At 36.4% G+C, this 22042-nt stretch overlaps 1 protein-coding gene across 1 annotated transcript in view; it reads left to right on the forward strand.

Moving 5' to 3' along the window:
• The window catches only part of PREX2 (phosphatidylinositol-3,4,5-trisphosphate dependent Rac exchange factor 2), a 283206-nt gene that overhangs the window by 191270 nt on the left and 69894 nt on the right, over positions 1-22042 (forward strand). Inside the window, exons 31-34 of the mRNA XM_066266273.1 lie at positions 385-513; positions 6265-6306; positions 11158-11375; positions 15831-15933. Coding sequence (XP_066122370.1) covers positions 385-513; positions 6265-6306; positions 11158-11375; positions 15831-15933 — 492 coding nt within the window. The remainder of the gene's footprint in view (positions 1-384; positions 514-6264; positions 6307-11157; positions 11376-15830; positions 15934-22042) is intronic.

A 22042-nucleotide genomic window follows, 5' to 3' on the forward strand; every position in this document is an offset into this window, starting at 1 on the left:
TGGCTTTGGCTAAAACCAAGCATCATGCGGGCTTGCTCTGTCCAAGTGGTGGGGGAGGGGGTTTGGGAACGTGGGTGGGCAAACAGAACAGCCAAACAAAACAGGGTGGAGAGCTCCCACTTTCTGACATCTACGTTAGCACATTTAAAGTATAGTTTTTCTTCTAAATTTGCTCCTTTGTTTAAACATTTGTAAGGAAACAATATTAAGGTCTGGCTCTCCGTATTTCACACATTTTATCCTGTGATCTAGTTAAAGAAATTGCCACCATGATAATGATTTAGAACAACAGCCAGGAAAATAAAATTCTGAAGCTTACAATCTTGTTAAACTGCTTGGTAAATGATTGAGAGTTAAGAGAGATTTTTTTGTGTGTTTATTCAGAATTTCAGCAGGAAATGGAACCAAAGCTGAGTTGTCCAAAAAGATTAAGGCTTCATATCAAGCAAGATCCTTGGAATCTTCCCAGCAGCGTCCGGAATCTTGCTCAGAACATCAGAAAATTTGTTGAAGGTCAGGATGAAAAGCAAAGAACATGTCATGACGTTAGCAATAATCATTTAAAAACACATTAAAACCAAAAGTTGAGTAATGCTCTGATGAGCTTTCCAGTGTTTCATGTTGAGAGGATTATAGGACTGTAGAGTGTGATGGAGGAAAACAGAAGGGAGGGATAAGATTGCAGAACCTTATGATCCAAGGATCTATGACCTATATCATGGTGTTGGGCAGATAAAATGTATTATGCTCACTTTGTTAAAGATAACACGAGGAGGCCGTTGCCCAGGTGATATTAATGTGTGTTGAGAATTGCTGTAGCCTGAGGCTTGGTTTTGGGATTAAGCCTGTCCCACCCTTTTTGGTGTGAGGTGGTACAATCCTATCATGCCTTAGAGAAGTGACTCTGTATTAGAGACTTCCCTATTATGTATATTGGAAAGCTCTTGGTTCCTGGGATGATTAGAGGAGAGAGTAGAGCCAGCAGCAGAAGGAGGCCACGTGAAGGAGGCCAGGAGAAGCAGCCAAGATGGCGGAGTGCTGAGTGAGATGCCAGTTTGTGTAGAGTTTGTATCTGGGATAAGGAAGGAGATGGGGAACTGAGGAGAATAAGGCTGGTGAGCTAGAAACCTTTGATTCTAGGAAACTCGGATAAGTCAGTGGCTTTGTGAGCACTGAGTGTGACTGGGTTTTGGAGCCCAGTGTGTATTTTTACTTGCCTGCCGGGTGCAAGCTAGGATTAAAGGCTATGGCCCACCAGTTTGTGGCTCCATTGTTTCTTTACCGACTGTCCGAATCCAATGCGAACCTGCATGTGAATGGCCATGATGGTGGCTTCTGGCTTTACACATGGAGAGTATTTTTAATGAATAAAATAAGGGCCTATACTTACAAAGACAAATGGAACATAGAGAGGGTTTCATATTTTATAATATGAAGCAACATCAGAAAAATTTCTAAAGGATTCACAAAAGTCATGAAGCTAAATTTAATGGAAAAATATAAAAAATCAATTGTATATCTGTGTGAGAAGCAAAATGATGACATCCTTAGTTTTTAAGTTTCTTTTTCAGAATTTGTCAGAGTTTATGGTGTTATTAACTACCATGACATTGTTTCCCCAATACCCTATAATTAATTCAACCTGTAATTGTTGATATAACTTCGAGGCAACTTCAGTAAGTCTGATCTCATGCTAAGGGTCAAAGATACTAAGTAGAAAATTCGGAGTATTTTCAACATGACTATGGTGCAAAAGATGAAATGAGAAATTTAATTTTCTGAAATTCAGCAATTTTTCCCCATTATTGTCTAGTGGTTGGCAGTATCTGGAGACACACTGTGGCAGGTACAGCTGTGGGTGTACAACTGACATCAAGTGGGTCGAGTGCAAGGATGCTACGGAATGTTCTACAATGTATAGGACAGTCCCTCACAACAGAGAATTATTTGAGCCAAAATGTTAATGTACTGTAGCCAAGGAACCTATACAATTAATAAATATTATGCCTGTATTTAAATTTTTTTCTTTAGTCATTTGTATGTCAGTTGGATGTAGTAAGTAGTATTCAGCAAAATTACAGCACAACCTCATTAGAGAGGGTTATATACTGTGTTTTTTTTATACTGTTAAAAAGCAAAATTCATCTGAGTAAATTTGAAGCTCTAATTGCCTTTATTAAATGATTCATGAATTAGGCAGCACCCTATCTAGCAACTACAGGGGTGCTCTGAAGGGCTGTGCCAGATGGAAGGTAATTACAGCAAGAAGGGTGGGACAAGGGAGCTATTAACAAATGAAGAAAAAGGATTATACTATTTAGACCAGCACATTTTCTTTTGGAGGAAAGGGAACTGCGAGGGTTTTTATCACTCAGGTTGGTTCTTCTTTCTGTGAGAGATTACCTTAACAGGTTACCTTAGTGTTGTTTGACCAGAAAATTCCAGGTGGCTGATGAAGGTTGTATTTCCAGGAAAAGTTGAAATAGCAATGAATCAGGTATTGAATCGGGTTTGGTATCATCAGTTTTAACACAAGTGGCGCTATTTTGGGTCTGTGGTTTTCTCTTTACCAATTCTTTCCTGTTCAAAGCTAGCTCTGAAACTCAACAGAGGCTGAGCCAGTCGCTTAACCCCTTTGAGCCTCAGTTTCTTCATTGTGGGGGGCCTCTTTTTTTCATAAATGACAGAAATGGTTTAAATATTCTATGGTTACTATGTCTTCTGCCTAGAAATATACTCAAATATAACAGCTTAGGTATGGTTTAGAGATCAGCAGAGAAGTTTGTAAAGATGTGAAAAACTCTAGATAAATCACAGCAGTTCTATTGTTTGATGAAATCTTTTGTTCTTGACAGCTGAATTTCTTGGCTGTATTTTTATTTTATAGCTAAATACCATGGTTAGTTGTGATACATTATAACAGAACATTTGAAGTTTCCCAAGATAATGAATAGCAAAAGTGATAATTATGTTTTTTAAAGGCTGTTAGGCTTATGGGATTTAGTTGTATATATACTTTACTAAGTAAAAGATATGCTTTCACTGTATAGATACCAGTATCATAACACTTCTAAAAGTTATAACTTATGAATCTAAATGCAGTTGTTTTCATCATCCTTGAGGGTTTTTTTTACTTTATATAGATTTTAGAGTAAATGAAATACTGATTATGAACAGAGAAATCCTTAAACCTTTTTGTTTGTTTGTTTGTTTTGAAAAGCTTTATCTTTAAGATATAAACCTCTTCTAATGCAGGATGAAATGCTTAATTTTTGAGAATGTCTTCATTTGAAGAATCATACATTTTTACCTCAAGTCCTGCTTTTATACCTTTAGTTCCTCATAGCACAGTAAGCAGCAGCAAGAATGGCAGCTATCTACATTTATTGATTAGTGATAGAGGTTGAATGTGGGCCACTGTTGGTTATGGGAGCCCAACAGCTGAATGGATGTGGCTGGGTATGCCAAGAGTCATAGTCAATGGTGCAGGAAGGGCTCTTGGAAGAATTTAAGATGCATTCCTGGTTGCAAGTTTCAATGAAATGATATTACCTTGGGCAAGAGCTATGATTGTCACCATATTAAGTGAGACCCTGAAAAACGATTCATCACTAGTTCAGCTCAATGAACCATTCAAGGCAGAGATCAAGTTGCCATTTCCTGGTAATGTGATGTGTGTGATGTCTGGTCCTGTTCTATAGGATGGAAGTGGCAGCCCTGGGATCCTTGTCAGCAGCTGCTTGTTACATGGAGGCACTCTGAAGCAGCCTCACCAGTTCAGCATGAATTTATCTAATGTAACCTAAAGTAATTTTTATTTTATTTCTCAAATTGTCTTTATGTAGAGAATGATTTAATGGAAAGTTAAGTCGTACCTATAAAATAGCATAGTGCCACTGTTGGGCAGATAAAATGTATTATGCTCACTTTGTTAAAGAGGCCGTTGCCCAGGTGATATTAATGTGTGTTGGGGTGGGCTAAAGGCAGGGAGAATCCTTGTAGCCTGGGGCTTGGTTTTGGGATTAAGCCTTTCCTACCCTTTTTGGTGTAAGGTGGTACAATCCTATCATGCCTCAGAGAAGTGACTTTGTATTAGAGACTTCCCTATTATGTATATTGGATTAAGGGTTTGGATTTCTACACTATAAAATAGGAACGGAGCGGGAGTTTGGCTCTTGGTTCCTGGGATGATTAGAGGAGAGAGTAGAGCCAGCAGCAGAAGGAGGCCACGTGGAGTAGGCCAGGAGAAGCAGCCAAGATGGTGGAGTGCTGAGTGAGATGCCAGTTTGTGTAGAGTTTGTATCTGGGATAAGGAAAGGAGATGGGGAACAGAGGTGAATAAGTCTGGTGAGCTAGAAACCTTTGATTCTAGGAAACTCGGATAAATCAGTAGCTTTGTGAGCACTGAATGTGACTGGGTTTTGGAGCCCAGTGTGTATTTTTACTTGCCCGCCGGGTGCAAGCTAGATTAAAGACTATGGCCCACCAGTTTTTGGCTCCATGGTTTCTTTACCGACTGTCCGAATCCAATGTGAACCTGCATGGGCCAGACGGCTGTGATGCTGGCCCTGGCCGTGCCTCCTGGCTTTACAGCCACCTTGTGAGAATTTCAGTGTTTATATAATATATGCAGCTGGGATGACCCCATTCTGCTGTTCCTGTAGGGCAAAAATAAATATCCCTTTTCTCCTATTCTTCTGGGTACTCTGACTGGGGCTCTGTATGTGAGACTGACAAAAGGCAAATTAACAAGAGGAAATCATGTTTAACATAATAATCTATTTCAAATAAGTTTTTCATGAGACAGAAACCTTCATTAAGAAATGAAGACCCAAAGAAATAGTTAAACCTGAGAGTTTTTATACTAGGTTTGATGAAGAGTAGAAAGTCGTGGGAAAATGTAATAGGACAAAGGGTGTGAGCTAAGGGCAGTAAACTGGGGGAAACTTAGCAAGGTCTGTTCCTCCAACATCTTTGGACTTAAGAGTGCTTCTTTCCTCTAGATAGAGGGAGGGCATCTCTCATATGAGATTCTATGATCTGCTTCAGGGGAGAAGGGGGAGGTCAAAGAGTCCTTCGTACACCTGCAGTTTCTCAAATTCATTCAGCTTAAAATACTTAATATGCCAAAGTGCCATATTTTGGGGTAGCATGTTCTGAATCTTTATTTCCTTACCTGTTGGGAGAGTGCCTATTCAGACAGCATGAACACTCCATGCTTTCCGCCATACCATACCTTGCCCTTTCCTCACTTTCATGTGACTGTTCTGAGTTATATCATTTTGTAATAAACTGAGCAAGTTGAGACTCAAAGAAGTTTAGATATTTTTTAAAGACCGCGGAGCTAGTATGTAATACAGGGTCTTCTGACCTAGTTCAATGTACTTCCTGCCTCTGAAATCCTTTGTTTTTGCAGCCTTACTTGTAAATTGTAATGACCGCTTAAGTATTTCCTGCATTACTTGTAGGTTGATTTCGTTGTTCTGACTGTTGTGGACCTATATTGAATAAGATGCAACCTAACCTTTGTTATATCCCATAATCTTGGACATGTAAAGAACTCGATAGGCTTTTATATCATATTTACCTGTTGCAAGTAAACTACTTGCCAATTGGAAGTAAATGACCATATATAACTTATCAGACAGATAGCAACAAGTATAAAGTTCATACATATCATTTATGAAACATTTGTGGTTGACCTTGTTTGGAGATGGGGTAGTAAGATGAGTGTTCCTAAACATTTACTATTTTTCTGTCCTTTAAGGCAATATCTTGACTTACAGATAGAAAAGAAGACTATATATATTCTACATAATCTATAAATATAACCATTTAATTATATATAAAGTATAATTCAAATATATTAGTCATAATATAACATGTACTTGTATATTAGTTATATGTATAATATTTTAAAGTTTTAATAACTAAGAAAAATACTGTTTGATAGTTTATTGATCATGACTATGACAACTGTAGGAGTTTAGAAAATGCCGTGTAAGCGCTAGCAGCTAAGGAGGAACTATAGAGGGAGCAGAATTTGATTGATGTTTCATAAGTTCACATAATTCAGATTCAAGAGGCATTTTAGGGTCTTGAGCAATGGATGAAATTTATACAGGTAGGTAGGAAAGAATAGCATTTCAAGTGACTGGGTCTTCATTATCTGATGTAATAAAACTGTCCTAATTTTTATTATAGTACAGTTAAAATGTGGCAGATAAAGACTGAACAATTAACTGATATTTTTTTTTTCTGCAGAGGTAAAATGTAGGATACTTCTGGCACTTCTTGAGTATTCAGGTAATATTTTTCATTTATTTTACTATTTAAAATTAATATACACCATGACTTTAAAAGTCTTTAATAGCAAGACAATGCCTTCAGCAAACTAGATGGAAATATGACTCTTTCCTTCTCTAAAGTCTTGCAAAAATTGAAAAAAAAGGACTTAAGTTTCAATAAAAACACTAAAATATATACTCATCTTCAATTACAGGTAGAAACATGAAAATACATAGAAACATTTATATAGAATATAATTTAAAAACAGAAAGGGAGCAGATTTGGTAAAGTTAATTGTGCAAATGGATATATATTGTGAAATGGTGTCTAACTTCTGTCTGTGAACAAGGATGAAGTAGACACAAATTTAAGGGGTGGAGAAGTGGGTGGTACTCTGGAAGGGCGGAGCCTTAATCTCATAATCATATTACAAGGGCCTGGGTATAGGCAGGGGAGGAATTCTTAACCTCTTTTACAATCCACCACAGTTGAAAATTTTAAATTGTAAATAAATAAAAGGAGAAGCCAAGTTAACCAAGAGGGTCTTTTTGTTTGTTGGTTGGTTTTGTCTTAAAACAGGTTTTGCTTTGCTTTTTGACTGAATAATAATAATAATACCATAAACTTCATACATTTTTTTAAAGTTTCATTAATACCCACACAGTTGATGGACCTCATTCTTATGTATCTCATTAGGTTCTCACAACCACTCAGTGAGAATATTATTATTTTTCCACCGTTTTGAAAGTGAAGAAATGAATAATCAGGCAGATTAGTAATAATTAATCAATAATAATTAAAAATAAAAATAAGGAAGATTAATATTAATAATTAGTAAATTATGTTTGTTCAACACATATTTTTGAGCATCTGAAAGATTAGGCATATAGATGCTTTATTGAGTATATGAATAAATAAATGGTAGATGGCAGATTTGAAATTCAAACTTATGCCAGTTTCAGAAGTGGTCCTTGGAATGTATTACTTTACTCATTAATATTCAAGTATCTGTTCTTACAGATCCTTATGCTGATTTCACTTTTTTTTTATTCTTGTCATAATTCTATTATACTTTTCCCTTCCTCATTCACTCTTTGTTCCCTCCTGTATGTAGCGTGGCACTGAAGAAAAACAAATTCCTCCATATCCCTGGCTGCAAAATCCACTCTTTGCTTGAAAAGAGTAGACTGTGTCTGCAAAATATTATTCTTACCTCGCTTTTATTCCTGTCTCTCTCTAATCGTCTCCTTTTGTTTCCTTGTCTATTTTGCGTTCTTTTCCCTACTATCTCAGAAGAATGACTGGGATTGCTTGTGTGTCTAGAAACCATCTCATTCTTTTTAGGCTAGCTAGCTAACTGTGACACTTGACTAAAACAGTCGAGATTAAATGAAGTGTTAATATTTTAAAACATATTTGTAGAAAATGACTTTTAGTAGGTGCTTAAAAATTGAAATGAAACAGAAGTATTTGATAAGTTTTTAAAATCCATTTGTTTTTAGTCTAATCCCACTACAAGAGAATACTTACAATGAGACACAAATAAGCTCTCACAAAAAAACACAGCGCTCTGCTTTACTTCTTTTTACTAGACCCAGGAAGCATTAATTGTGATTCTTGCTGTAGTTCCTATTGATAAAAATGAGGAAGGAGAATAGCTTTGGAAAATATGGACACTTGTGAATTTCAAACAGCTGTATAATTAAAAGGAAAAGACCTTTTAATAGGTTTTTGCTGGGAGTTAGCTTAATTTAGTTTCTTTATTTATCACGGTGTTCCCTCACATTCAGCAATAAAGCTAAGCACCCACTTGGTGCCAGTGCCAAGCACCATGCCAGATGCTAGAGAAAAGAAGAATCAACATAATAAAACCCTCCAATTTCACTTTGCTAAATGCTCTAAATGTTTTTTATCTCATTTATCATCATTTCAGATCTAAAACCTAGGAATATCTCATCTTGCATCTAAGACTCTAATATTTAGGAATATATGGTTTAAAATTAGTGCAGTGTGTAGACGAAGGCAGATTATATGTCTCTTAAGTTCATGAGCATAATGCACACGTTATATGGTATATGCCACTTCCCCTGGCCTTCTGTGCTGAAAGTCCCTGGGTTCACAAACAAGTAAACAGATTCTTACAACAGTAGGTCATTAGCCATTTAGTACAGGGATGCCCCCAGGCCTGGTGGCAGATAGAAGTGCAAATACTTCCTGAAGGAGAGGGGGGGATATCACAAGAGGAGATAATATTTTAATAGTTCAGAGTTTCAATAGTTCAGTGAGTTGACTCTTAACTGATGATTTAAAGACTGCTGGTGGAGAGGAGAGCCTGCAGCCAGTGGGCCCATGAACAAAGGTGTAGATTATAGGGGCATTTCTTGATGTGCCTTTGACATCTATGCTAACTAGTTATTTGCTCTCTGTTAAAAATAAGAAGGTGGCAGTTGAAAATCACCTCATTAAATAATAAGCATTTATTTAGTGCTTTTCATTTTTAAATATGTTGGTTTAAGATTTCAGTAGCAGTGTGGTTCAAAGGCATCTTGGTTGTCTACTCTCTCAGTCTGCTGTGAGCATAGACATGTCCAAGACCTCAACTTGGACTTTTTATAACCCCGGTAATTGGTTCAATGTTTAATTCCTGTGGGGCACTCAGTGTTAAAAGTTTGAATCAATGAACAGATTCAACTTTTCCATGATGCATTCTGATTTGATAATGAGGCTGAATGAGAAATATAATTTGGCTTCAAATGCATACAGAATTTAGTAGCAGAAAGTAGAAGAAACATTTAAGTATTTGTTTGAAAATAAAAGAAGAAACTTGAAAATTTCTTCTCAAAAGCTACTTGGAAATAAATTGTTTTCTACTGTTGGCTAAGTTATTAACCCTTGTAGTCTCTTCTTAAGCACACAGTGGAACCAGGTCCTTCCTTCTCCAGAACTTAGCCTTCCGCTCTTGACATAAGCAGTTTTTTTCCACTTTGACTTTTATTAGGACATTATTCTCAGGTTATATAGGTGGGAATATTCCTGCCAAAACTACCAAAATATATTTTAAATTGATCCCAGATTTCTGCTTTACTGTAGGACAATAGAAAAGCAAAGCAACAATGCAGAAGGAAGATACGGGGCAATTTTTACTTTAGTTCCAATCTTGAACCTCTGTCCTTTAGCTGCACTTTTGGGCTAAAAGCTATCTGAGTTACTAAATCTAGGCATTTCAAGAAGCCAGAGAATGAGTGCAGATATCTTTATTTACTTAATTCATTTGTCTTTTAGTTGCTCTACTGGTTTATTACTTCCTTTCATTCATTCATTCATTCATTCATTCATTCATTCATTCAGTAAACATCTATTGAATGTCTACATTCTTTTAGAAATTATGCACAAGAATAGAAAAAGTGTTTTGTTTTCTTAATTACGAATTGGACAAAGTTCTTTCCCAGTTTGGGTATTTTATAGTTACTTATAAAATGCTCTTTTCCATTTATTAGAATGAGGTACCTGGTATATAACTGCTTAAGGAAAATGTCCAACACATGCTGTTGGTTAAATTAATAAGTTAAATCATATGGAATTGCATGTTCAACTACTTTGACCTACTAAAGTAGCAAGTTCTTACAGTTTAACCTAAAAATGAGTATTTTCATTGTAAAATTAAATATTTTTAATGTTATTTATTTTTCTAATAAAATTTTCAAGAGTAGCTTTCACTAACAGTGAAACTAAGTAACACACCATTACATTATGTGTATATGTGCCTTTGATGGTTATTAAAAACAGATGTTCTGTGTTAAGTTGGTAAACAACTTAAAAACTATGTCTTTTTATGAATAAAGCAAGAATTCACCACTGAGTAAAGGCAGCATTTAATAACTTATACACTAATATTGATAATGTGCCTTTATTTCAAAAGGTTCTGAGCCCTCAAAATATTCAATAGAATTTTTGGACTATGACTATTTTTACCTTTGTTGTTATTCTAGTACAAATGGTTTTTCAATGTATATAATACATGGCTTGGTGTTTATATTATTTATATAGTTTGTTTACATCTGAACACACAAGGGCATTAACCCTTTGTGATCAGGTTCTCAGAAGCCTAGTTCTTTCCATTTGAGAAAACAGTGGCCTAGAAGTGGCAGTTTACATGGTAAACATACCTTCAAAGTGTTTCAGTGAAAACGCCAGTCAATTGCAAAATAAGAATCCTATTAAAGTCAATTTGTGTTAAAACTGTAAATATATTACTTATTTCAAAGAATTATTGTTTTTTGACAAAAAACTGGACATATTTATAACTTGTGAAGTTGAATAGTAAATTCAGAAGATACAGATTTGCTTATTGTTACAAACTGTTGGACATCAGTATTTTTTTCCCATGTACATGTCACAAAAATATTTCAATGGGTTAGGTAGACAATGTTTAAAAATTTAGTATTAATAATATTGTATTTTATTTGCCAGTGCAAACTGAAAAATTAGTCTTTGAGTTTCCTTTAGGAAAGTTTCGGGCAACAAATGCAAATTGTGGACCACCTGGAAAAAAATGTAAATAAATAAAGCCTTAGTTTTTTTTCCCCCTCCTCGAGTTTTATAAAGCAATTTAGTGATTATAAAATAAAGTTACAATATGAACTAAGAAAAATTATTTTAATGTTTTTAACTTTTTTGGTGTTTAATGTTTTCTAAAAAACAAATTTGCTAAAGTGTATGTGCTCATTAAGGGAGCTCAAATTCACATTTCTCACGTGGTGTGAGTTTAGGGAATGGATGAAATCACAGTGAATGTAAATGCGTAATGGATTGGTTTGGTGTGCATGACATTTCTCAGAAGAACTTTCTTTGTGTTCCCCTGGATCACAGACAGTGAACCACAGCTCCGAAGAGACATGGTTTTCTGCCAGAGCCTCGTGGCCACCGTCTGTGCCTTCTCCGAGCAGCTCATGGCGGCCTTAAACCAGATGTTCGACAACAGCAAGGAGAATGAGATGGAAACGTGGGAGGCCAGCAGGAGGTGGCTGGACCAGATCGCCCATGCAGGTGTTCTCTTTCACTTTCAGTCACTTCTGTCACCGAACTTGGTAAGGGGTCACAGTGCGCCCCGCTGTCTGTGTCAGCGGCAACATTGTTGTAACATATTCCCAAATATGAACTGTTTTGTTATTATATCAACGGTCATTCAGGTACTTTAAAAGCAAATACATTTTCCCATGGGCAAATATAACTTTAATAGGCAGATAGAGGCCCTGGCCGGTTGGCTCAGCGGTAGAGCGTCGGTCTGGCGTGCGGGGGACCCGGGTTCGATTCCCCACCAGGGCACATAGGAGAGGCACCCATTTGCTTCTCCACACCCCTCCTCCTTCCTCTCTGTCTCTCCCCCTCCCGCAGCCAAGGCTCCATTGGAGCAAAGATGGCCCGGGTGCTGGGGATGGCTCCTTGGCCTCTGCCCCAGGCACTAGAGTGGCTCTGGTCACGTCAGAGCGACGCCCCGGAGGGGCAGAGCATCGCCCCTGGTGGGCAGAGCATCGCCCCTAGTGGGCGTGCCGGGTGGATCCCGGTCGGGCGCATGCGGGAGTCTGTCTGACTGTCTATCCCCGTTTCCAGCTTCAGAAAAAGAATACAAAAAAAAAAAATTAAAAAAAGAGTTAGAAATTTGTAGTTTAACTTAAAAAAAAATAGGCAGATAGAAGGAATTCTTTCTTTCCCGGTTTTTATCATTTCTCAGTGGCTGCTAAAATCTGAGAAAGACTCCGTCTGTTTATGACTTTCTGTGTCCTTAAACAATGACTTTAAAAAGTCATCAGAAAATGAGGTCTTTCTGCTATGGCTCATTTCCAGTCCAAAAAAAAAGAGCTCGCCGGGAAACTGAACCTTTCTCTGAGGTTGATATTCTGGAACATTCTTGATAGAGAGTTCTGACAACTTGCATATCATACTGTCTGACAATCTGTTTAAATTTGCATGTGTTAAATGATTCTATTTCCTTCCTTTGTATGCATGTTTGTCCTGTTAAGTCTAAGAACGTTGCCTTAATTACTATAGAAGATTCCATGTTTATGCATTAGTTTTCCATAGTGGGTATGAAGAAAGTATCTTGAAATATTTGATAATTAACACTAAGGTGAACTAAGAGTTTTTTCACATGTACTTTCTGTGGTTCCGGTAGTTGCCATGATGTTTAAAGGCAAACACATTCAACTTTTATATATAAACTTAAGGTGCTAATTAAATGGAATTGTTATTTTGAACATGAGATTCTATTTCATATGTTAAAGCTCACAGAAGACATAGTTACCATATAATATCGTTATAATTTTAAACAAATGTATGTGAGTTTATACATCAAAACAATGTTTTTCTTCAATGACATTCAGGCTAGGAAGGTAATCATTGTACTGCACAATCATAGAAGGTTCTGGAATGATAAGGTAAGGAAGTCCATCTCATTATACTTCAGAGAAACAACTAAATTCCTTTAAAAAGACTCCACATTCCAGCCCTGGCCAGTTGGCTCAGTGGCAGAGTGTTGGCCATACGTATGGAAGTCCTGAGTTCAATTCCCAGCCAGGGCACACAGGAGAAGCATCCATCTGCTTCTCCCTCCTCCCCCTTCTCCTTCTTCTCTGTCTCTCTCTTCCCCTCCCACAGCCAAGGCTTCACTGGAGCAAAGTTGGCCTGGGCACTGAGGATGGCTCCATGGCCTTTGCCTCAGGCACTAGAATGGCTCTGGCCGCAATGGAGCAATGCCCTAGATGGGCCAAGCATCACCCCGTAGTGGGCAACCCAAGTGCATCCTGGTCGAGAGTATACAGGAGTCTGTCTGACTGCCTCCCTGCCTCTAGCTTCAGAAAAATACAAAAAAAATTAAATTAAATTAAAAAAAGGACTCTGTATTTCATATGGATGATCAATTTCTCATTTGGTTTAATTAATAGAAATTTTAAAATAAGGCAATTTTGAAAAATGTGTTTTAAAATAGTATTAATCGTTTCCCCTAAAATAGAACTTACATAAGAAGCCCACTTCCTAACACATGAAAGCACTGAGTGTTGATAACTGACTAAAGGAATGAATGAGGCTTTATTTCTATTCTAGTCTTACCTTTTCACTGCCATTGTTTAATCAAGTGCAGGTACTTTAAACTTACTTTTATTTGAAATTTTATTTATTTATAAATCATATATCTGAGAAGTGGCATCTAGGTTACATAATGAATTCTTCAAACTAAACAATTAAAAAAAAACTCAAAGAGTGGGCAAAGAATTTGAATGGTTGTTTCTCCAGAGGATATATAAAGTTGCCAAAAATTATAAAAAAGATGATCAACATCATTAGCCATGGGAAATGCAACTCAAAACTACATTGAGATACTATGTCACATGTGATGTGTATGGCTGTGATTTATAAGACAATCAATCACAAGAGGTAGTGATGTGGTGGAAATGTAACATAGTGGAGCAATTTTGGTGCAGAATTTCCACATTACCAAGACATTTCACCCCTTGGTAATACCGAAGGGAAATGGAAACTTATATTCACACAAAAACTTGTACACAAATGTGCTTAGTGAGATTATTCATAATAATTTAAAAAGTGGAGACAACCCAAATGTCTATGAACTGATGAATGAATAAACAAGTAGTGGTATATTCATACAAGAAAATATTATTCAGCAACAAAGAGGAATGAAATACTGATATAAGCTACAACATGGATGAGTTTGAAAACATTATGCAATGTGTAATAAGCCAGTGACAAAAGACTACATATTATGTGATTCCGTGATTATGTAGTGTGCAAAATATGCAAACCTTAGAGTCTAAAAGTAGTCTAGTGATTACATGGGGCTAAGGTTTGGAGAATATTATGGGGGGATGAATGCTAGTGGTTACTGAGTTTCTTTTTGGGGTGATGAAAATATTCTAAAATTAGATGGCGATGATAGTTATTCAACTCTGCGAGTATACTAAAAACTGAGCTGTACACTATACATAGGTGAATTTTATAGTATGTGAATCATATCTCAAGAAAACGGTGTTTTCTTTAAATTGTTGCAAAACATTTATTACAGAACTGATTAAAAATTTAAAGTTTGCAAGAAATAAAATTAAAGAAACCCAGAATCTTTGTTTCTGAAACAAGAGCATAAATGCCCTGAGGACTGTGAAGGATTCTGGGAACTGAGGCTCTGGTGGTCTGTGTGTCCCTGAGCTCGGAGGGCAGTCCCGGTCAGTTGTGTGTGGCTTTTGTCAGATCAGGTGGAGAATTGTGGTATGCACGTTAGCAAGTAGAGGCCAGCCTTTTTGGGACATTTCTTCCTGTGTGGGTTTCTTCAACTGGAAAAATACTGATTCTTTAGTCCTGTCCATCCATTTCCATTCATGGCATTCATTCTGCTTCAAAGGACTTTAGAAAAGTAAATAATGACTTAATTAACATTTATCCAGTACTTACTGTGTACCATACACTATTTTAAGTACCACACCAAGGTGCAGAGGTGACAATTATCTTAACCTCTTGGTTTCCATTCAGTATTCTTTTCCATTAGATAGAAATTATTGCCATCTCCTGCAGTCTCTATTCAAGCTGCCCCAAAATGTGGCTATAAAGTTACAGCAGCTTTTTAATAATGTGTGTAAAGCATGCTTAAATTATTGTTTAAAAGGATCATTGACATTATTACAAAACAAATATCACCTTTAAAAGATAATCTATGCATGATAAGGCTCATTATTCTTTCATGAAGAAATTAGTGAAAGACTCTCATGGTCTAAATTGTACATAGGAAGGCCAGAATCCAGTCCTGGAAAGATGGTATTGCTGAGACATGCACTGAACTGGTTAGCACATCTGTCCTTACCGGCCTCAGCAAGAGAATAACATGCTGTGAGAATGCAACAGATAATTAAAACAAATCAGATTGCATATTCACACGATTTTAGGTTCAGGCCCCACCGAGGCAAGTGAGGGGGAAATGATTCTTATCCCCATCCCTTTGAAAGAAAAAACATTACACACATGCAAATTGCTTTTATCACAGTTTTAATAAATTGAAAAATGAATAATGCATAAATTATCTTAATGTAAAATAGGATGATCAGTATGTAATTTGGCTTTTTAATAAAACAACATTCTCACCTTTCAGCTGTTACATTTATAAGATTATAGAAATTTAGAGGCAAATGACATGCTTTTTTGTACAGATTTATTTGTAAGTAATAAACAAAATAAACATGATTAGAGTGTAGCTACAAAACAAAATGGAGAGTTGTGTAGAACATTTAGACAACTGAGAAAAGTAAAAATATAAAGCTATACAGCTTTGAGAGATTTATTAATTTTATTTTAGACAGTAAACTTTTAGTTAAGTGTCGATAATATTTGTATTTCACTGAAGCACAAGGGAAGCTAGTTTGGGTCCAGAGATGTTATGTTATGTAATGCTATGCTATGCTATGTGTGCTGTGCTGTGCTATGTTATGTTCTATACAGTCCTGTTGTATCATGTATTATTTGTTTGTGTTTTTTCTTTCTAGACAGATGAACAAGCCATGTTAGAAGATACACTGGTTGCACTATTTGATTTGGAAAAAGTTTCTTTTTACTTTAAACCATCAGAAGAGGAACCACTGGTTGCAAGTACGTCATTAAATGTTTTATAGGTGTTTTATAGAATTTCTTCGGCGTCAAAAAACAACATATGGTAATACTTTGATATTAATATATTTAATATGAAGTTTAAATTGTTTTATATAAAATGCCATATTTAGGAAAAATAATAGCAATTTAGAAGGGATAAAAAAGTATATATAACTTAAATCTACAGATAATTCTAAACTTTTATTTTTATCTATCAGTTTGGCTTCCAAAACTTTTTGAGCATATGCATCAAATTTTGTGCTAGTCAACGTTTTCTTCACTTTTTAAAAATTTTTTGTTATTGTGTTAAAACATACATACCATAAATTTACCTTTTAACCAGTTTTCAGTGTAGAATTCAGTGACATTAAGTATATTCACAATGTCATGCAGCCATCTTCAACATCCATCTCCAGAATTTTTTCATTCTCTGAAACAGAAACTCCATACTCATTAAGCAATAAGTCCCCATTCCCTCCTCCAATTCCTGGTAACCGCTATTCAATTTTCTGTCTCTTAGAATTTGCCTATGCTGGTACCTCATATAAGTAGGATCACTGGATATTTGTTCTTTCTACTGCTATTTTATATCAAGATTTTAAAGAAATAAAATAAAAGGACTGCCCTAATATTTCTGGCTGTGTAGATAAAATCCATAGTTTCTAAAAATTTTTCTCAAACAGGTAGCAAAATTGACGAGATTGGGTTTACACTCCTCCTCAGTTGCTCCTGTAGGGAGTGTGTTAGCAGGCAATGAAAACAGGCATTTAGGGCCAGTAAGAAACAGAAGAGCCCTGTGTCATGCTCTCGTTGCATAAAATGTAGATCTAAACCAACTGAATATGACATAATTATTTGATCTGACAATACTTTATAAAAGTTATAATTTAATTTGAAGTTCTCACATATTCTCTATTTTATGCTAGCTTAAAAATGAAAATTAAAAATCATTTCACCTGAGTGTCAGGAAGTTTAATGTGTATAAATACAATCACAATAACCATCTTGATTCATTTATTCATCCTCTACAATATCTAAGATGGCAAACCTTTTTCCGTCTTGTTCATTGTTATATTTCTAGCACCCAAGACAATGCCTGGAATAGAAAGACCAACTTTTTTTTTTTTTTAGAAAATAAATGAACAAATATCAATTAAGTATATGCACTGCCACAGGCTAAAGGGCTCTATGATTATAAAAGTAAAAGGGAAAACAAACTTAGTGTGGAGAATGAAGGAGGGAACTTCAACAGAACATGGTTGTATCTAATGCTGCAAGGAACTTACTTAATAAATTGAAGAAAGGAATGAAAAGTATTTCTTTAATTTAGCAATTTGCCATCATTATACTTAATAAAGATGATATTGTTTAGAAGTATACATCCAACAAAGCCTAGGTTTTAAACTCTTTATCTTTTACTTTCTGCAAGTTTTCCTTTAACTGCTATTTCAACATTGTTGTAAACAGGTTTAAAATTTATTTGTGAGTCCAAGAAATATTTAACAGTTTGTTATTTTTCTGCCCCTTTTTTTTTCATAAGTGCGAGGATCTTTATTATGGTAGAAATCCAGGGCTTGAAAAGGTTCTTACTTATTTTCACGTTTTTAATGTCTAGTGCTACAAATAGGGAGTCAAAAAACATTCACTTAATCCATGATCTGATTTAAGAATGATAACCTCGCCTGACCAGGCAGTGACGCAGTGGATAGAGCATTGGACTGGGATGCAGAAGGACCCAGGTTCAAGACCCCGAGGTCGCCAGCTTGAGCGTGGGCTTATCTGGTTTGAGCAAAGCTCACCAGCTTGGACCCAAGGTCGCTGGCTTGAGCAAGGGGTTACTCATTCTGCTGAAGGCCCACGGTCAAGGCACATATGAGAAAGCAATCAATGAACAACTAAGGTGTCACAACGAAAAACTAATGATTGATGCTTCTCATCTCCCTCCGTTCCTGTCTTTCTGTCCCTATCTGCCCCGCTCTCTGACTCTCCCTCTGGCTCTGTTAAAAAAAAAATGATAATCTCATTCATTCATTCATTCATCAAAAATCCTTTAAATGCCTATGAAAACCAAGTCCTATTTTCTACATTGGATACAGGAGAGAATTAAACAGAGAGCCCTCACAGGGTAGATATTCAAATGTGGAGATATAAATAATAAGCAAGATAAAAGGAGGTAATTTGATAACAAATTATAAGATAGTAATAGAAATGAATAAGGGAAATAGAAGAGAACAGAGGAAGAAAATGAAGGGCAGAGGGAAGTGTGCAGGTGGTTAACAAGCTGGGTAGGGAAGACAGACTGAGGAGCAAAGCAGAGATCTGAGGGGTTAAGGGAACATATCATACAGATAGATATTTGGGAGGGGGTGCTCCAGACTCCTTGAGTCAGTGTGACACACTCTCTGGACAGCAGGGAGGCCTGTGTGACTGGATTGGAGTGACTGAGGGAGGAAAAGTAGGAGATAAGAGGAGGCCAGAACATTGAAAGACTTTTGCCTTTTATTTTTTTAATTGAGAGGCAGGGAGGCAGAAAGATAGAATCCGGCATGTGCCCCGACTGGGGTCCACCAGGCAAGCCTCCTACAGGGCAATACTCTGACCATCTGAAGTATTGCTCTATTGCTTGGCAACTGAACTATTTCAACACCTGAGACAAGGCCATGGAGCCATCTTCTGTGCCCGGGCCAACTTGCTCGAACCATTCGAGCCATGGCTTCAGGAAGAGAAGGGGAGGTGTGTGTGTGTGGTTGGGGGCAGATGATCTCTTCTGTGTACCCTGACCAGAAATTGAATCCAGGACTTCCACATGCCGGGCTGACACTCTAGCACTGAGCCAACTTGCCAGAGCCAAACTTTGCCTTTTTTATTAAGCCATTGAGCAGAGGAAAGATATGAACTGCCTTACCTATTAAAAGCTGCCTCAGACTGCTGTGGGCCAGGGCAGAAGCAGAGAGAGCAGTTACAAAGCTGCTGCTGTGACCCAGGTGAAAGATGATGGTGATTTGACCTTTAGAGATGGTAAAAGTCATTGATTCTGTATGTATTAAATTATGAAGGTAGAGAAAACAGAATTTTATTAAAATTTCACCTTCACTGATAAATAAGAGAGAACAAGAACATGAATTACAATGTGAAGAATATATGATATCATGGATGGATCTTGAGAACATTATACTAAGTAAAACAAATCAGAAAAAGCTAAGAACTGGTTGATTTCACACATAGGTGGGACACATAAAACTGAGACTCTTGGGTGTAGTTAAAACTGGAGTGGTTACCAAGGGGAGGGAATAAAGAGAAAAAAAGAAAAAAAATTTTTAAATTTATCTGTACTTATTAAAATTAAATTAAAAACAAATGCCCTGGCCAGATAGTTCCGTTGGTTAGAGTGTTCTCCTGAAGCTCAGAGGTTGCCGCTTCGATCCTCAATCAGGGCACATATAGGAACAGAGTGATGTTCCTTTCTCTCTCTCTCTCCCCCCCCCCTCTAAAGTCAATAAGTTAAAGAAATGTAATAACAAATAATTAAATTTAAAAAGAATATAGGTTATATTCAAGGGAGAAATTGTCTGGTAAAGGGGATTATTTGACAAGGATAATATTATTTAAACAGACTTCATTATCTTCTGTGGGCATGTATAAAATAGAATATATTTTCATTTACCTGGTTAATGTAGACACAGCTTTGCTGATGGTAGAGACACTATTTTCACAATATAACCTAATGTTTTTTCTTCTAAATTTTGCCTGAAGAGACATAAGCTCACAGAAGTACTTTTTGCCATGGTTTAAATATGACATTCCTGGTGAAGAGTATGTTGAACAAGCAGAAGAAGAGCCCATATTATAAGCTTGATAAACTATTTCCTTATTGTATCATATATCCACTATGAAAGACTTAACTTTGGCATATTGAAAATATACTGTTAAAGGTAATTAAGACCATTAAGTAACATTAGTATGTAAATGAATCTGTAACAAACACAAAAACTGTGAGATACATTCGATGATACATTTTTATGTATGGTATTTTCCTGAAGCAATAACCTCAACTGTTAGAAAGTTACTTCCAAAGCTATATTACTAGATATTCCAAATAATTTAAAACAGTGATGATAGGAAGATAGTTATTTTAAGTTAATTTCTGGAAAAGAGAAAATTATTCAGTACCCAAGTGTCATCACATCTTATTTGTGTGTTGTAAGAAAATGAGAGTTTTTACATTAATTATATATGACTTAATTTCTATAAGCATAGAAGCAGAGGTATCATTTTAAGTAATTGACTTGTATAGCTAATGAAAACTGGTTGACTGCATGTCTGTGAGAAAAAGGTGGAGTGCAGAGGAGCAGATGCATGCAAGTATAAAGAGAAGAAAGAGAATATCAACCTTGAAGTCAAGAAACATTAGTTCAGATCCTGGCTCTGGTCTTATCGCTAACATGAGAATATTAGCTTACCCTGACTTACAGGGTTGTGAGGTTTAAATCAAGTAATGTATTTGAAAGTCTCTAGTGTTATATAAGGCTTGTGGTAGTATTCAGTAAATACTCTAACCTGTCTATGTTTATTACTTTGTATTTAGTATTATTCATAGTCTTGCTTTTATATTAAAGAATAGTAAGATTCTAAAGAAATATGGTATGCCAAGTAAATAGAATTCAAATGTCTGAATTGAAGTCAGTTCATTTTCTCAGAACAAGTAATTATTAAGTATATAAGCATGCTAAGTGCTGAACTAAGTTTTAAGGATATAATGGTGACTAAACAAGATCCCTGTTGGCATACATCTTAGAGAACAGTAAGAGATACAAAAGAATGAACTGGCAATTTGACCCACTTCAGTATAAGGCAGGGGTCCCCAAAACTTTTTACACAGGGGGCCAGTTCACTGTCCCTCAGACCGTTGGAGGGCCGGACTATAAAAAAAAACTATGAACAAATCCCTATGCACACTGCACATATCTTATTTTAAAGTAAAAAAACAAAACAGGAACAAATACAATATTTAAAATAAAGAACAAGTAAATTTAAATCAACAAACTGACCAGTATTTCAATGGGAACTATGCTCCTCTGACTGACCACCAATGAAAGAGGTGCCCCTTCCGGAAGTGCGGCGGGGGCCGGATAAACGGCCTCAGGGGGCCGCATGCGGCCCGCGGGCTGTAGTTTGGAGACCCCTGGTAGGGAAAGTACAAGATACTTCCCATTTCATATTATGTAATTGGAGGAAGAATAAAGGAGCCAAATGATTAGGTTGTATAACATTAAATTGTGTGGGAAAGCTTTATGTTTGTGGAGAATAATATAAAGGCAGCAGATGTTCCCCCTTTCACTCATGTTACAGGGATTTTATAGTATCTATTAGGGGAATGAACACTTATGAGCGTCCAGTCTCTCTGTAAGTGTCGGGAGCTGTGGCTGCCATAGTGAGTAAGATACACATGCCCCCGCATTCATGGAGCTCACAGCCTAGTTGGGAGACAACAAGTAAGAAATCAACAACAAAGACAATTCGGGACATGATAATCTTGTGCAGGAAATAAATAAGGCATGAAGAGCAAGGGTGAGGTGGCCCTTTTAGGGGTCACCAGGAAAGGAGACTCGGTAGATGTAGCATTTAAACTGAAATCTAAAGGACAGGAAAGACCCAACCCAGCAGAGGGAAAGGGAAGAGCAATTCAGGCAAAAGGAACTAACAACTTCTTAGTCAAAGACTTATTCTCAAACTCTCTGGCCCATTCCATGATGAAGGCCGTGTTTCCAGAGGTGAGATCATGCCACTGAAACTTCCCTTGAGGATGAATCACTCTGTAAGATGGAACCAGAAACCTTTTCCTTATACAATAATGTTTTTGTAGCTTTAATCATTAAGTTTGTTTTTCATAGTTGATAAATTTCTACAAATAGAAGGCAGCCATTTTCAGCTCCACATTTCAGGTACACCAAACACTTTGAGAGAAATAGGTTTCCATTTTTTTTTTACATAGTATTCTCAGTTTTTTACTTTATTTTATATTTGATATACTTGATTATTTTCAGTTTAAGTTTCTTAATTTCTGGCAAAGCATGTTTATTTGTTCTCTATTAGTCCTATAATAGGAACT

The sequence above is a fragment of the Saccopteryx bilineata genome, chromosome 3 (genome assembly GCF_036850765.1).
Source record: "Saccopteryx bilineata isolate mSacBil1 chromosome 3, mSacBil1_pri_phased_curated, whole genome shotgun sequence".
NCBI classification, from domain to species: domain Eukaryota; kingdom Metazoa; phylum Chordata; class Mammalia; order Chiroptera; family Emballonuridae; genus Saccopteryx; species Saccopteryx bilineata.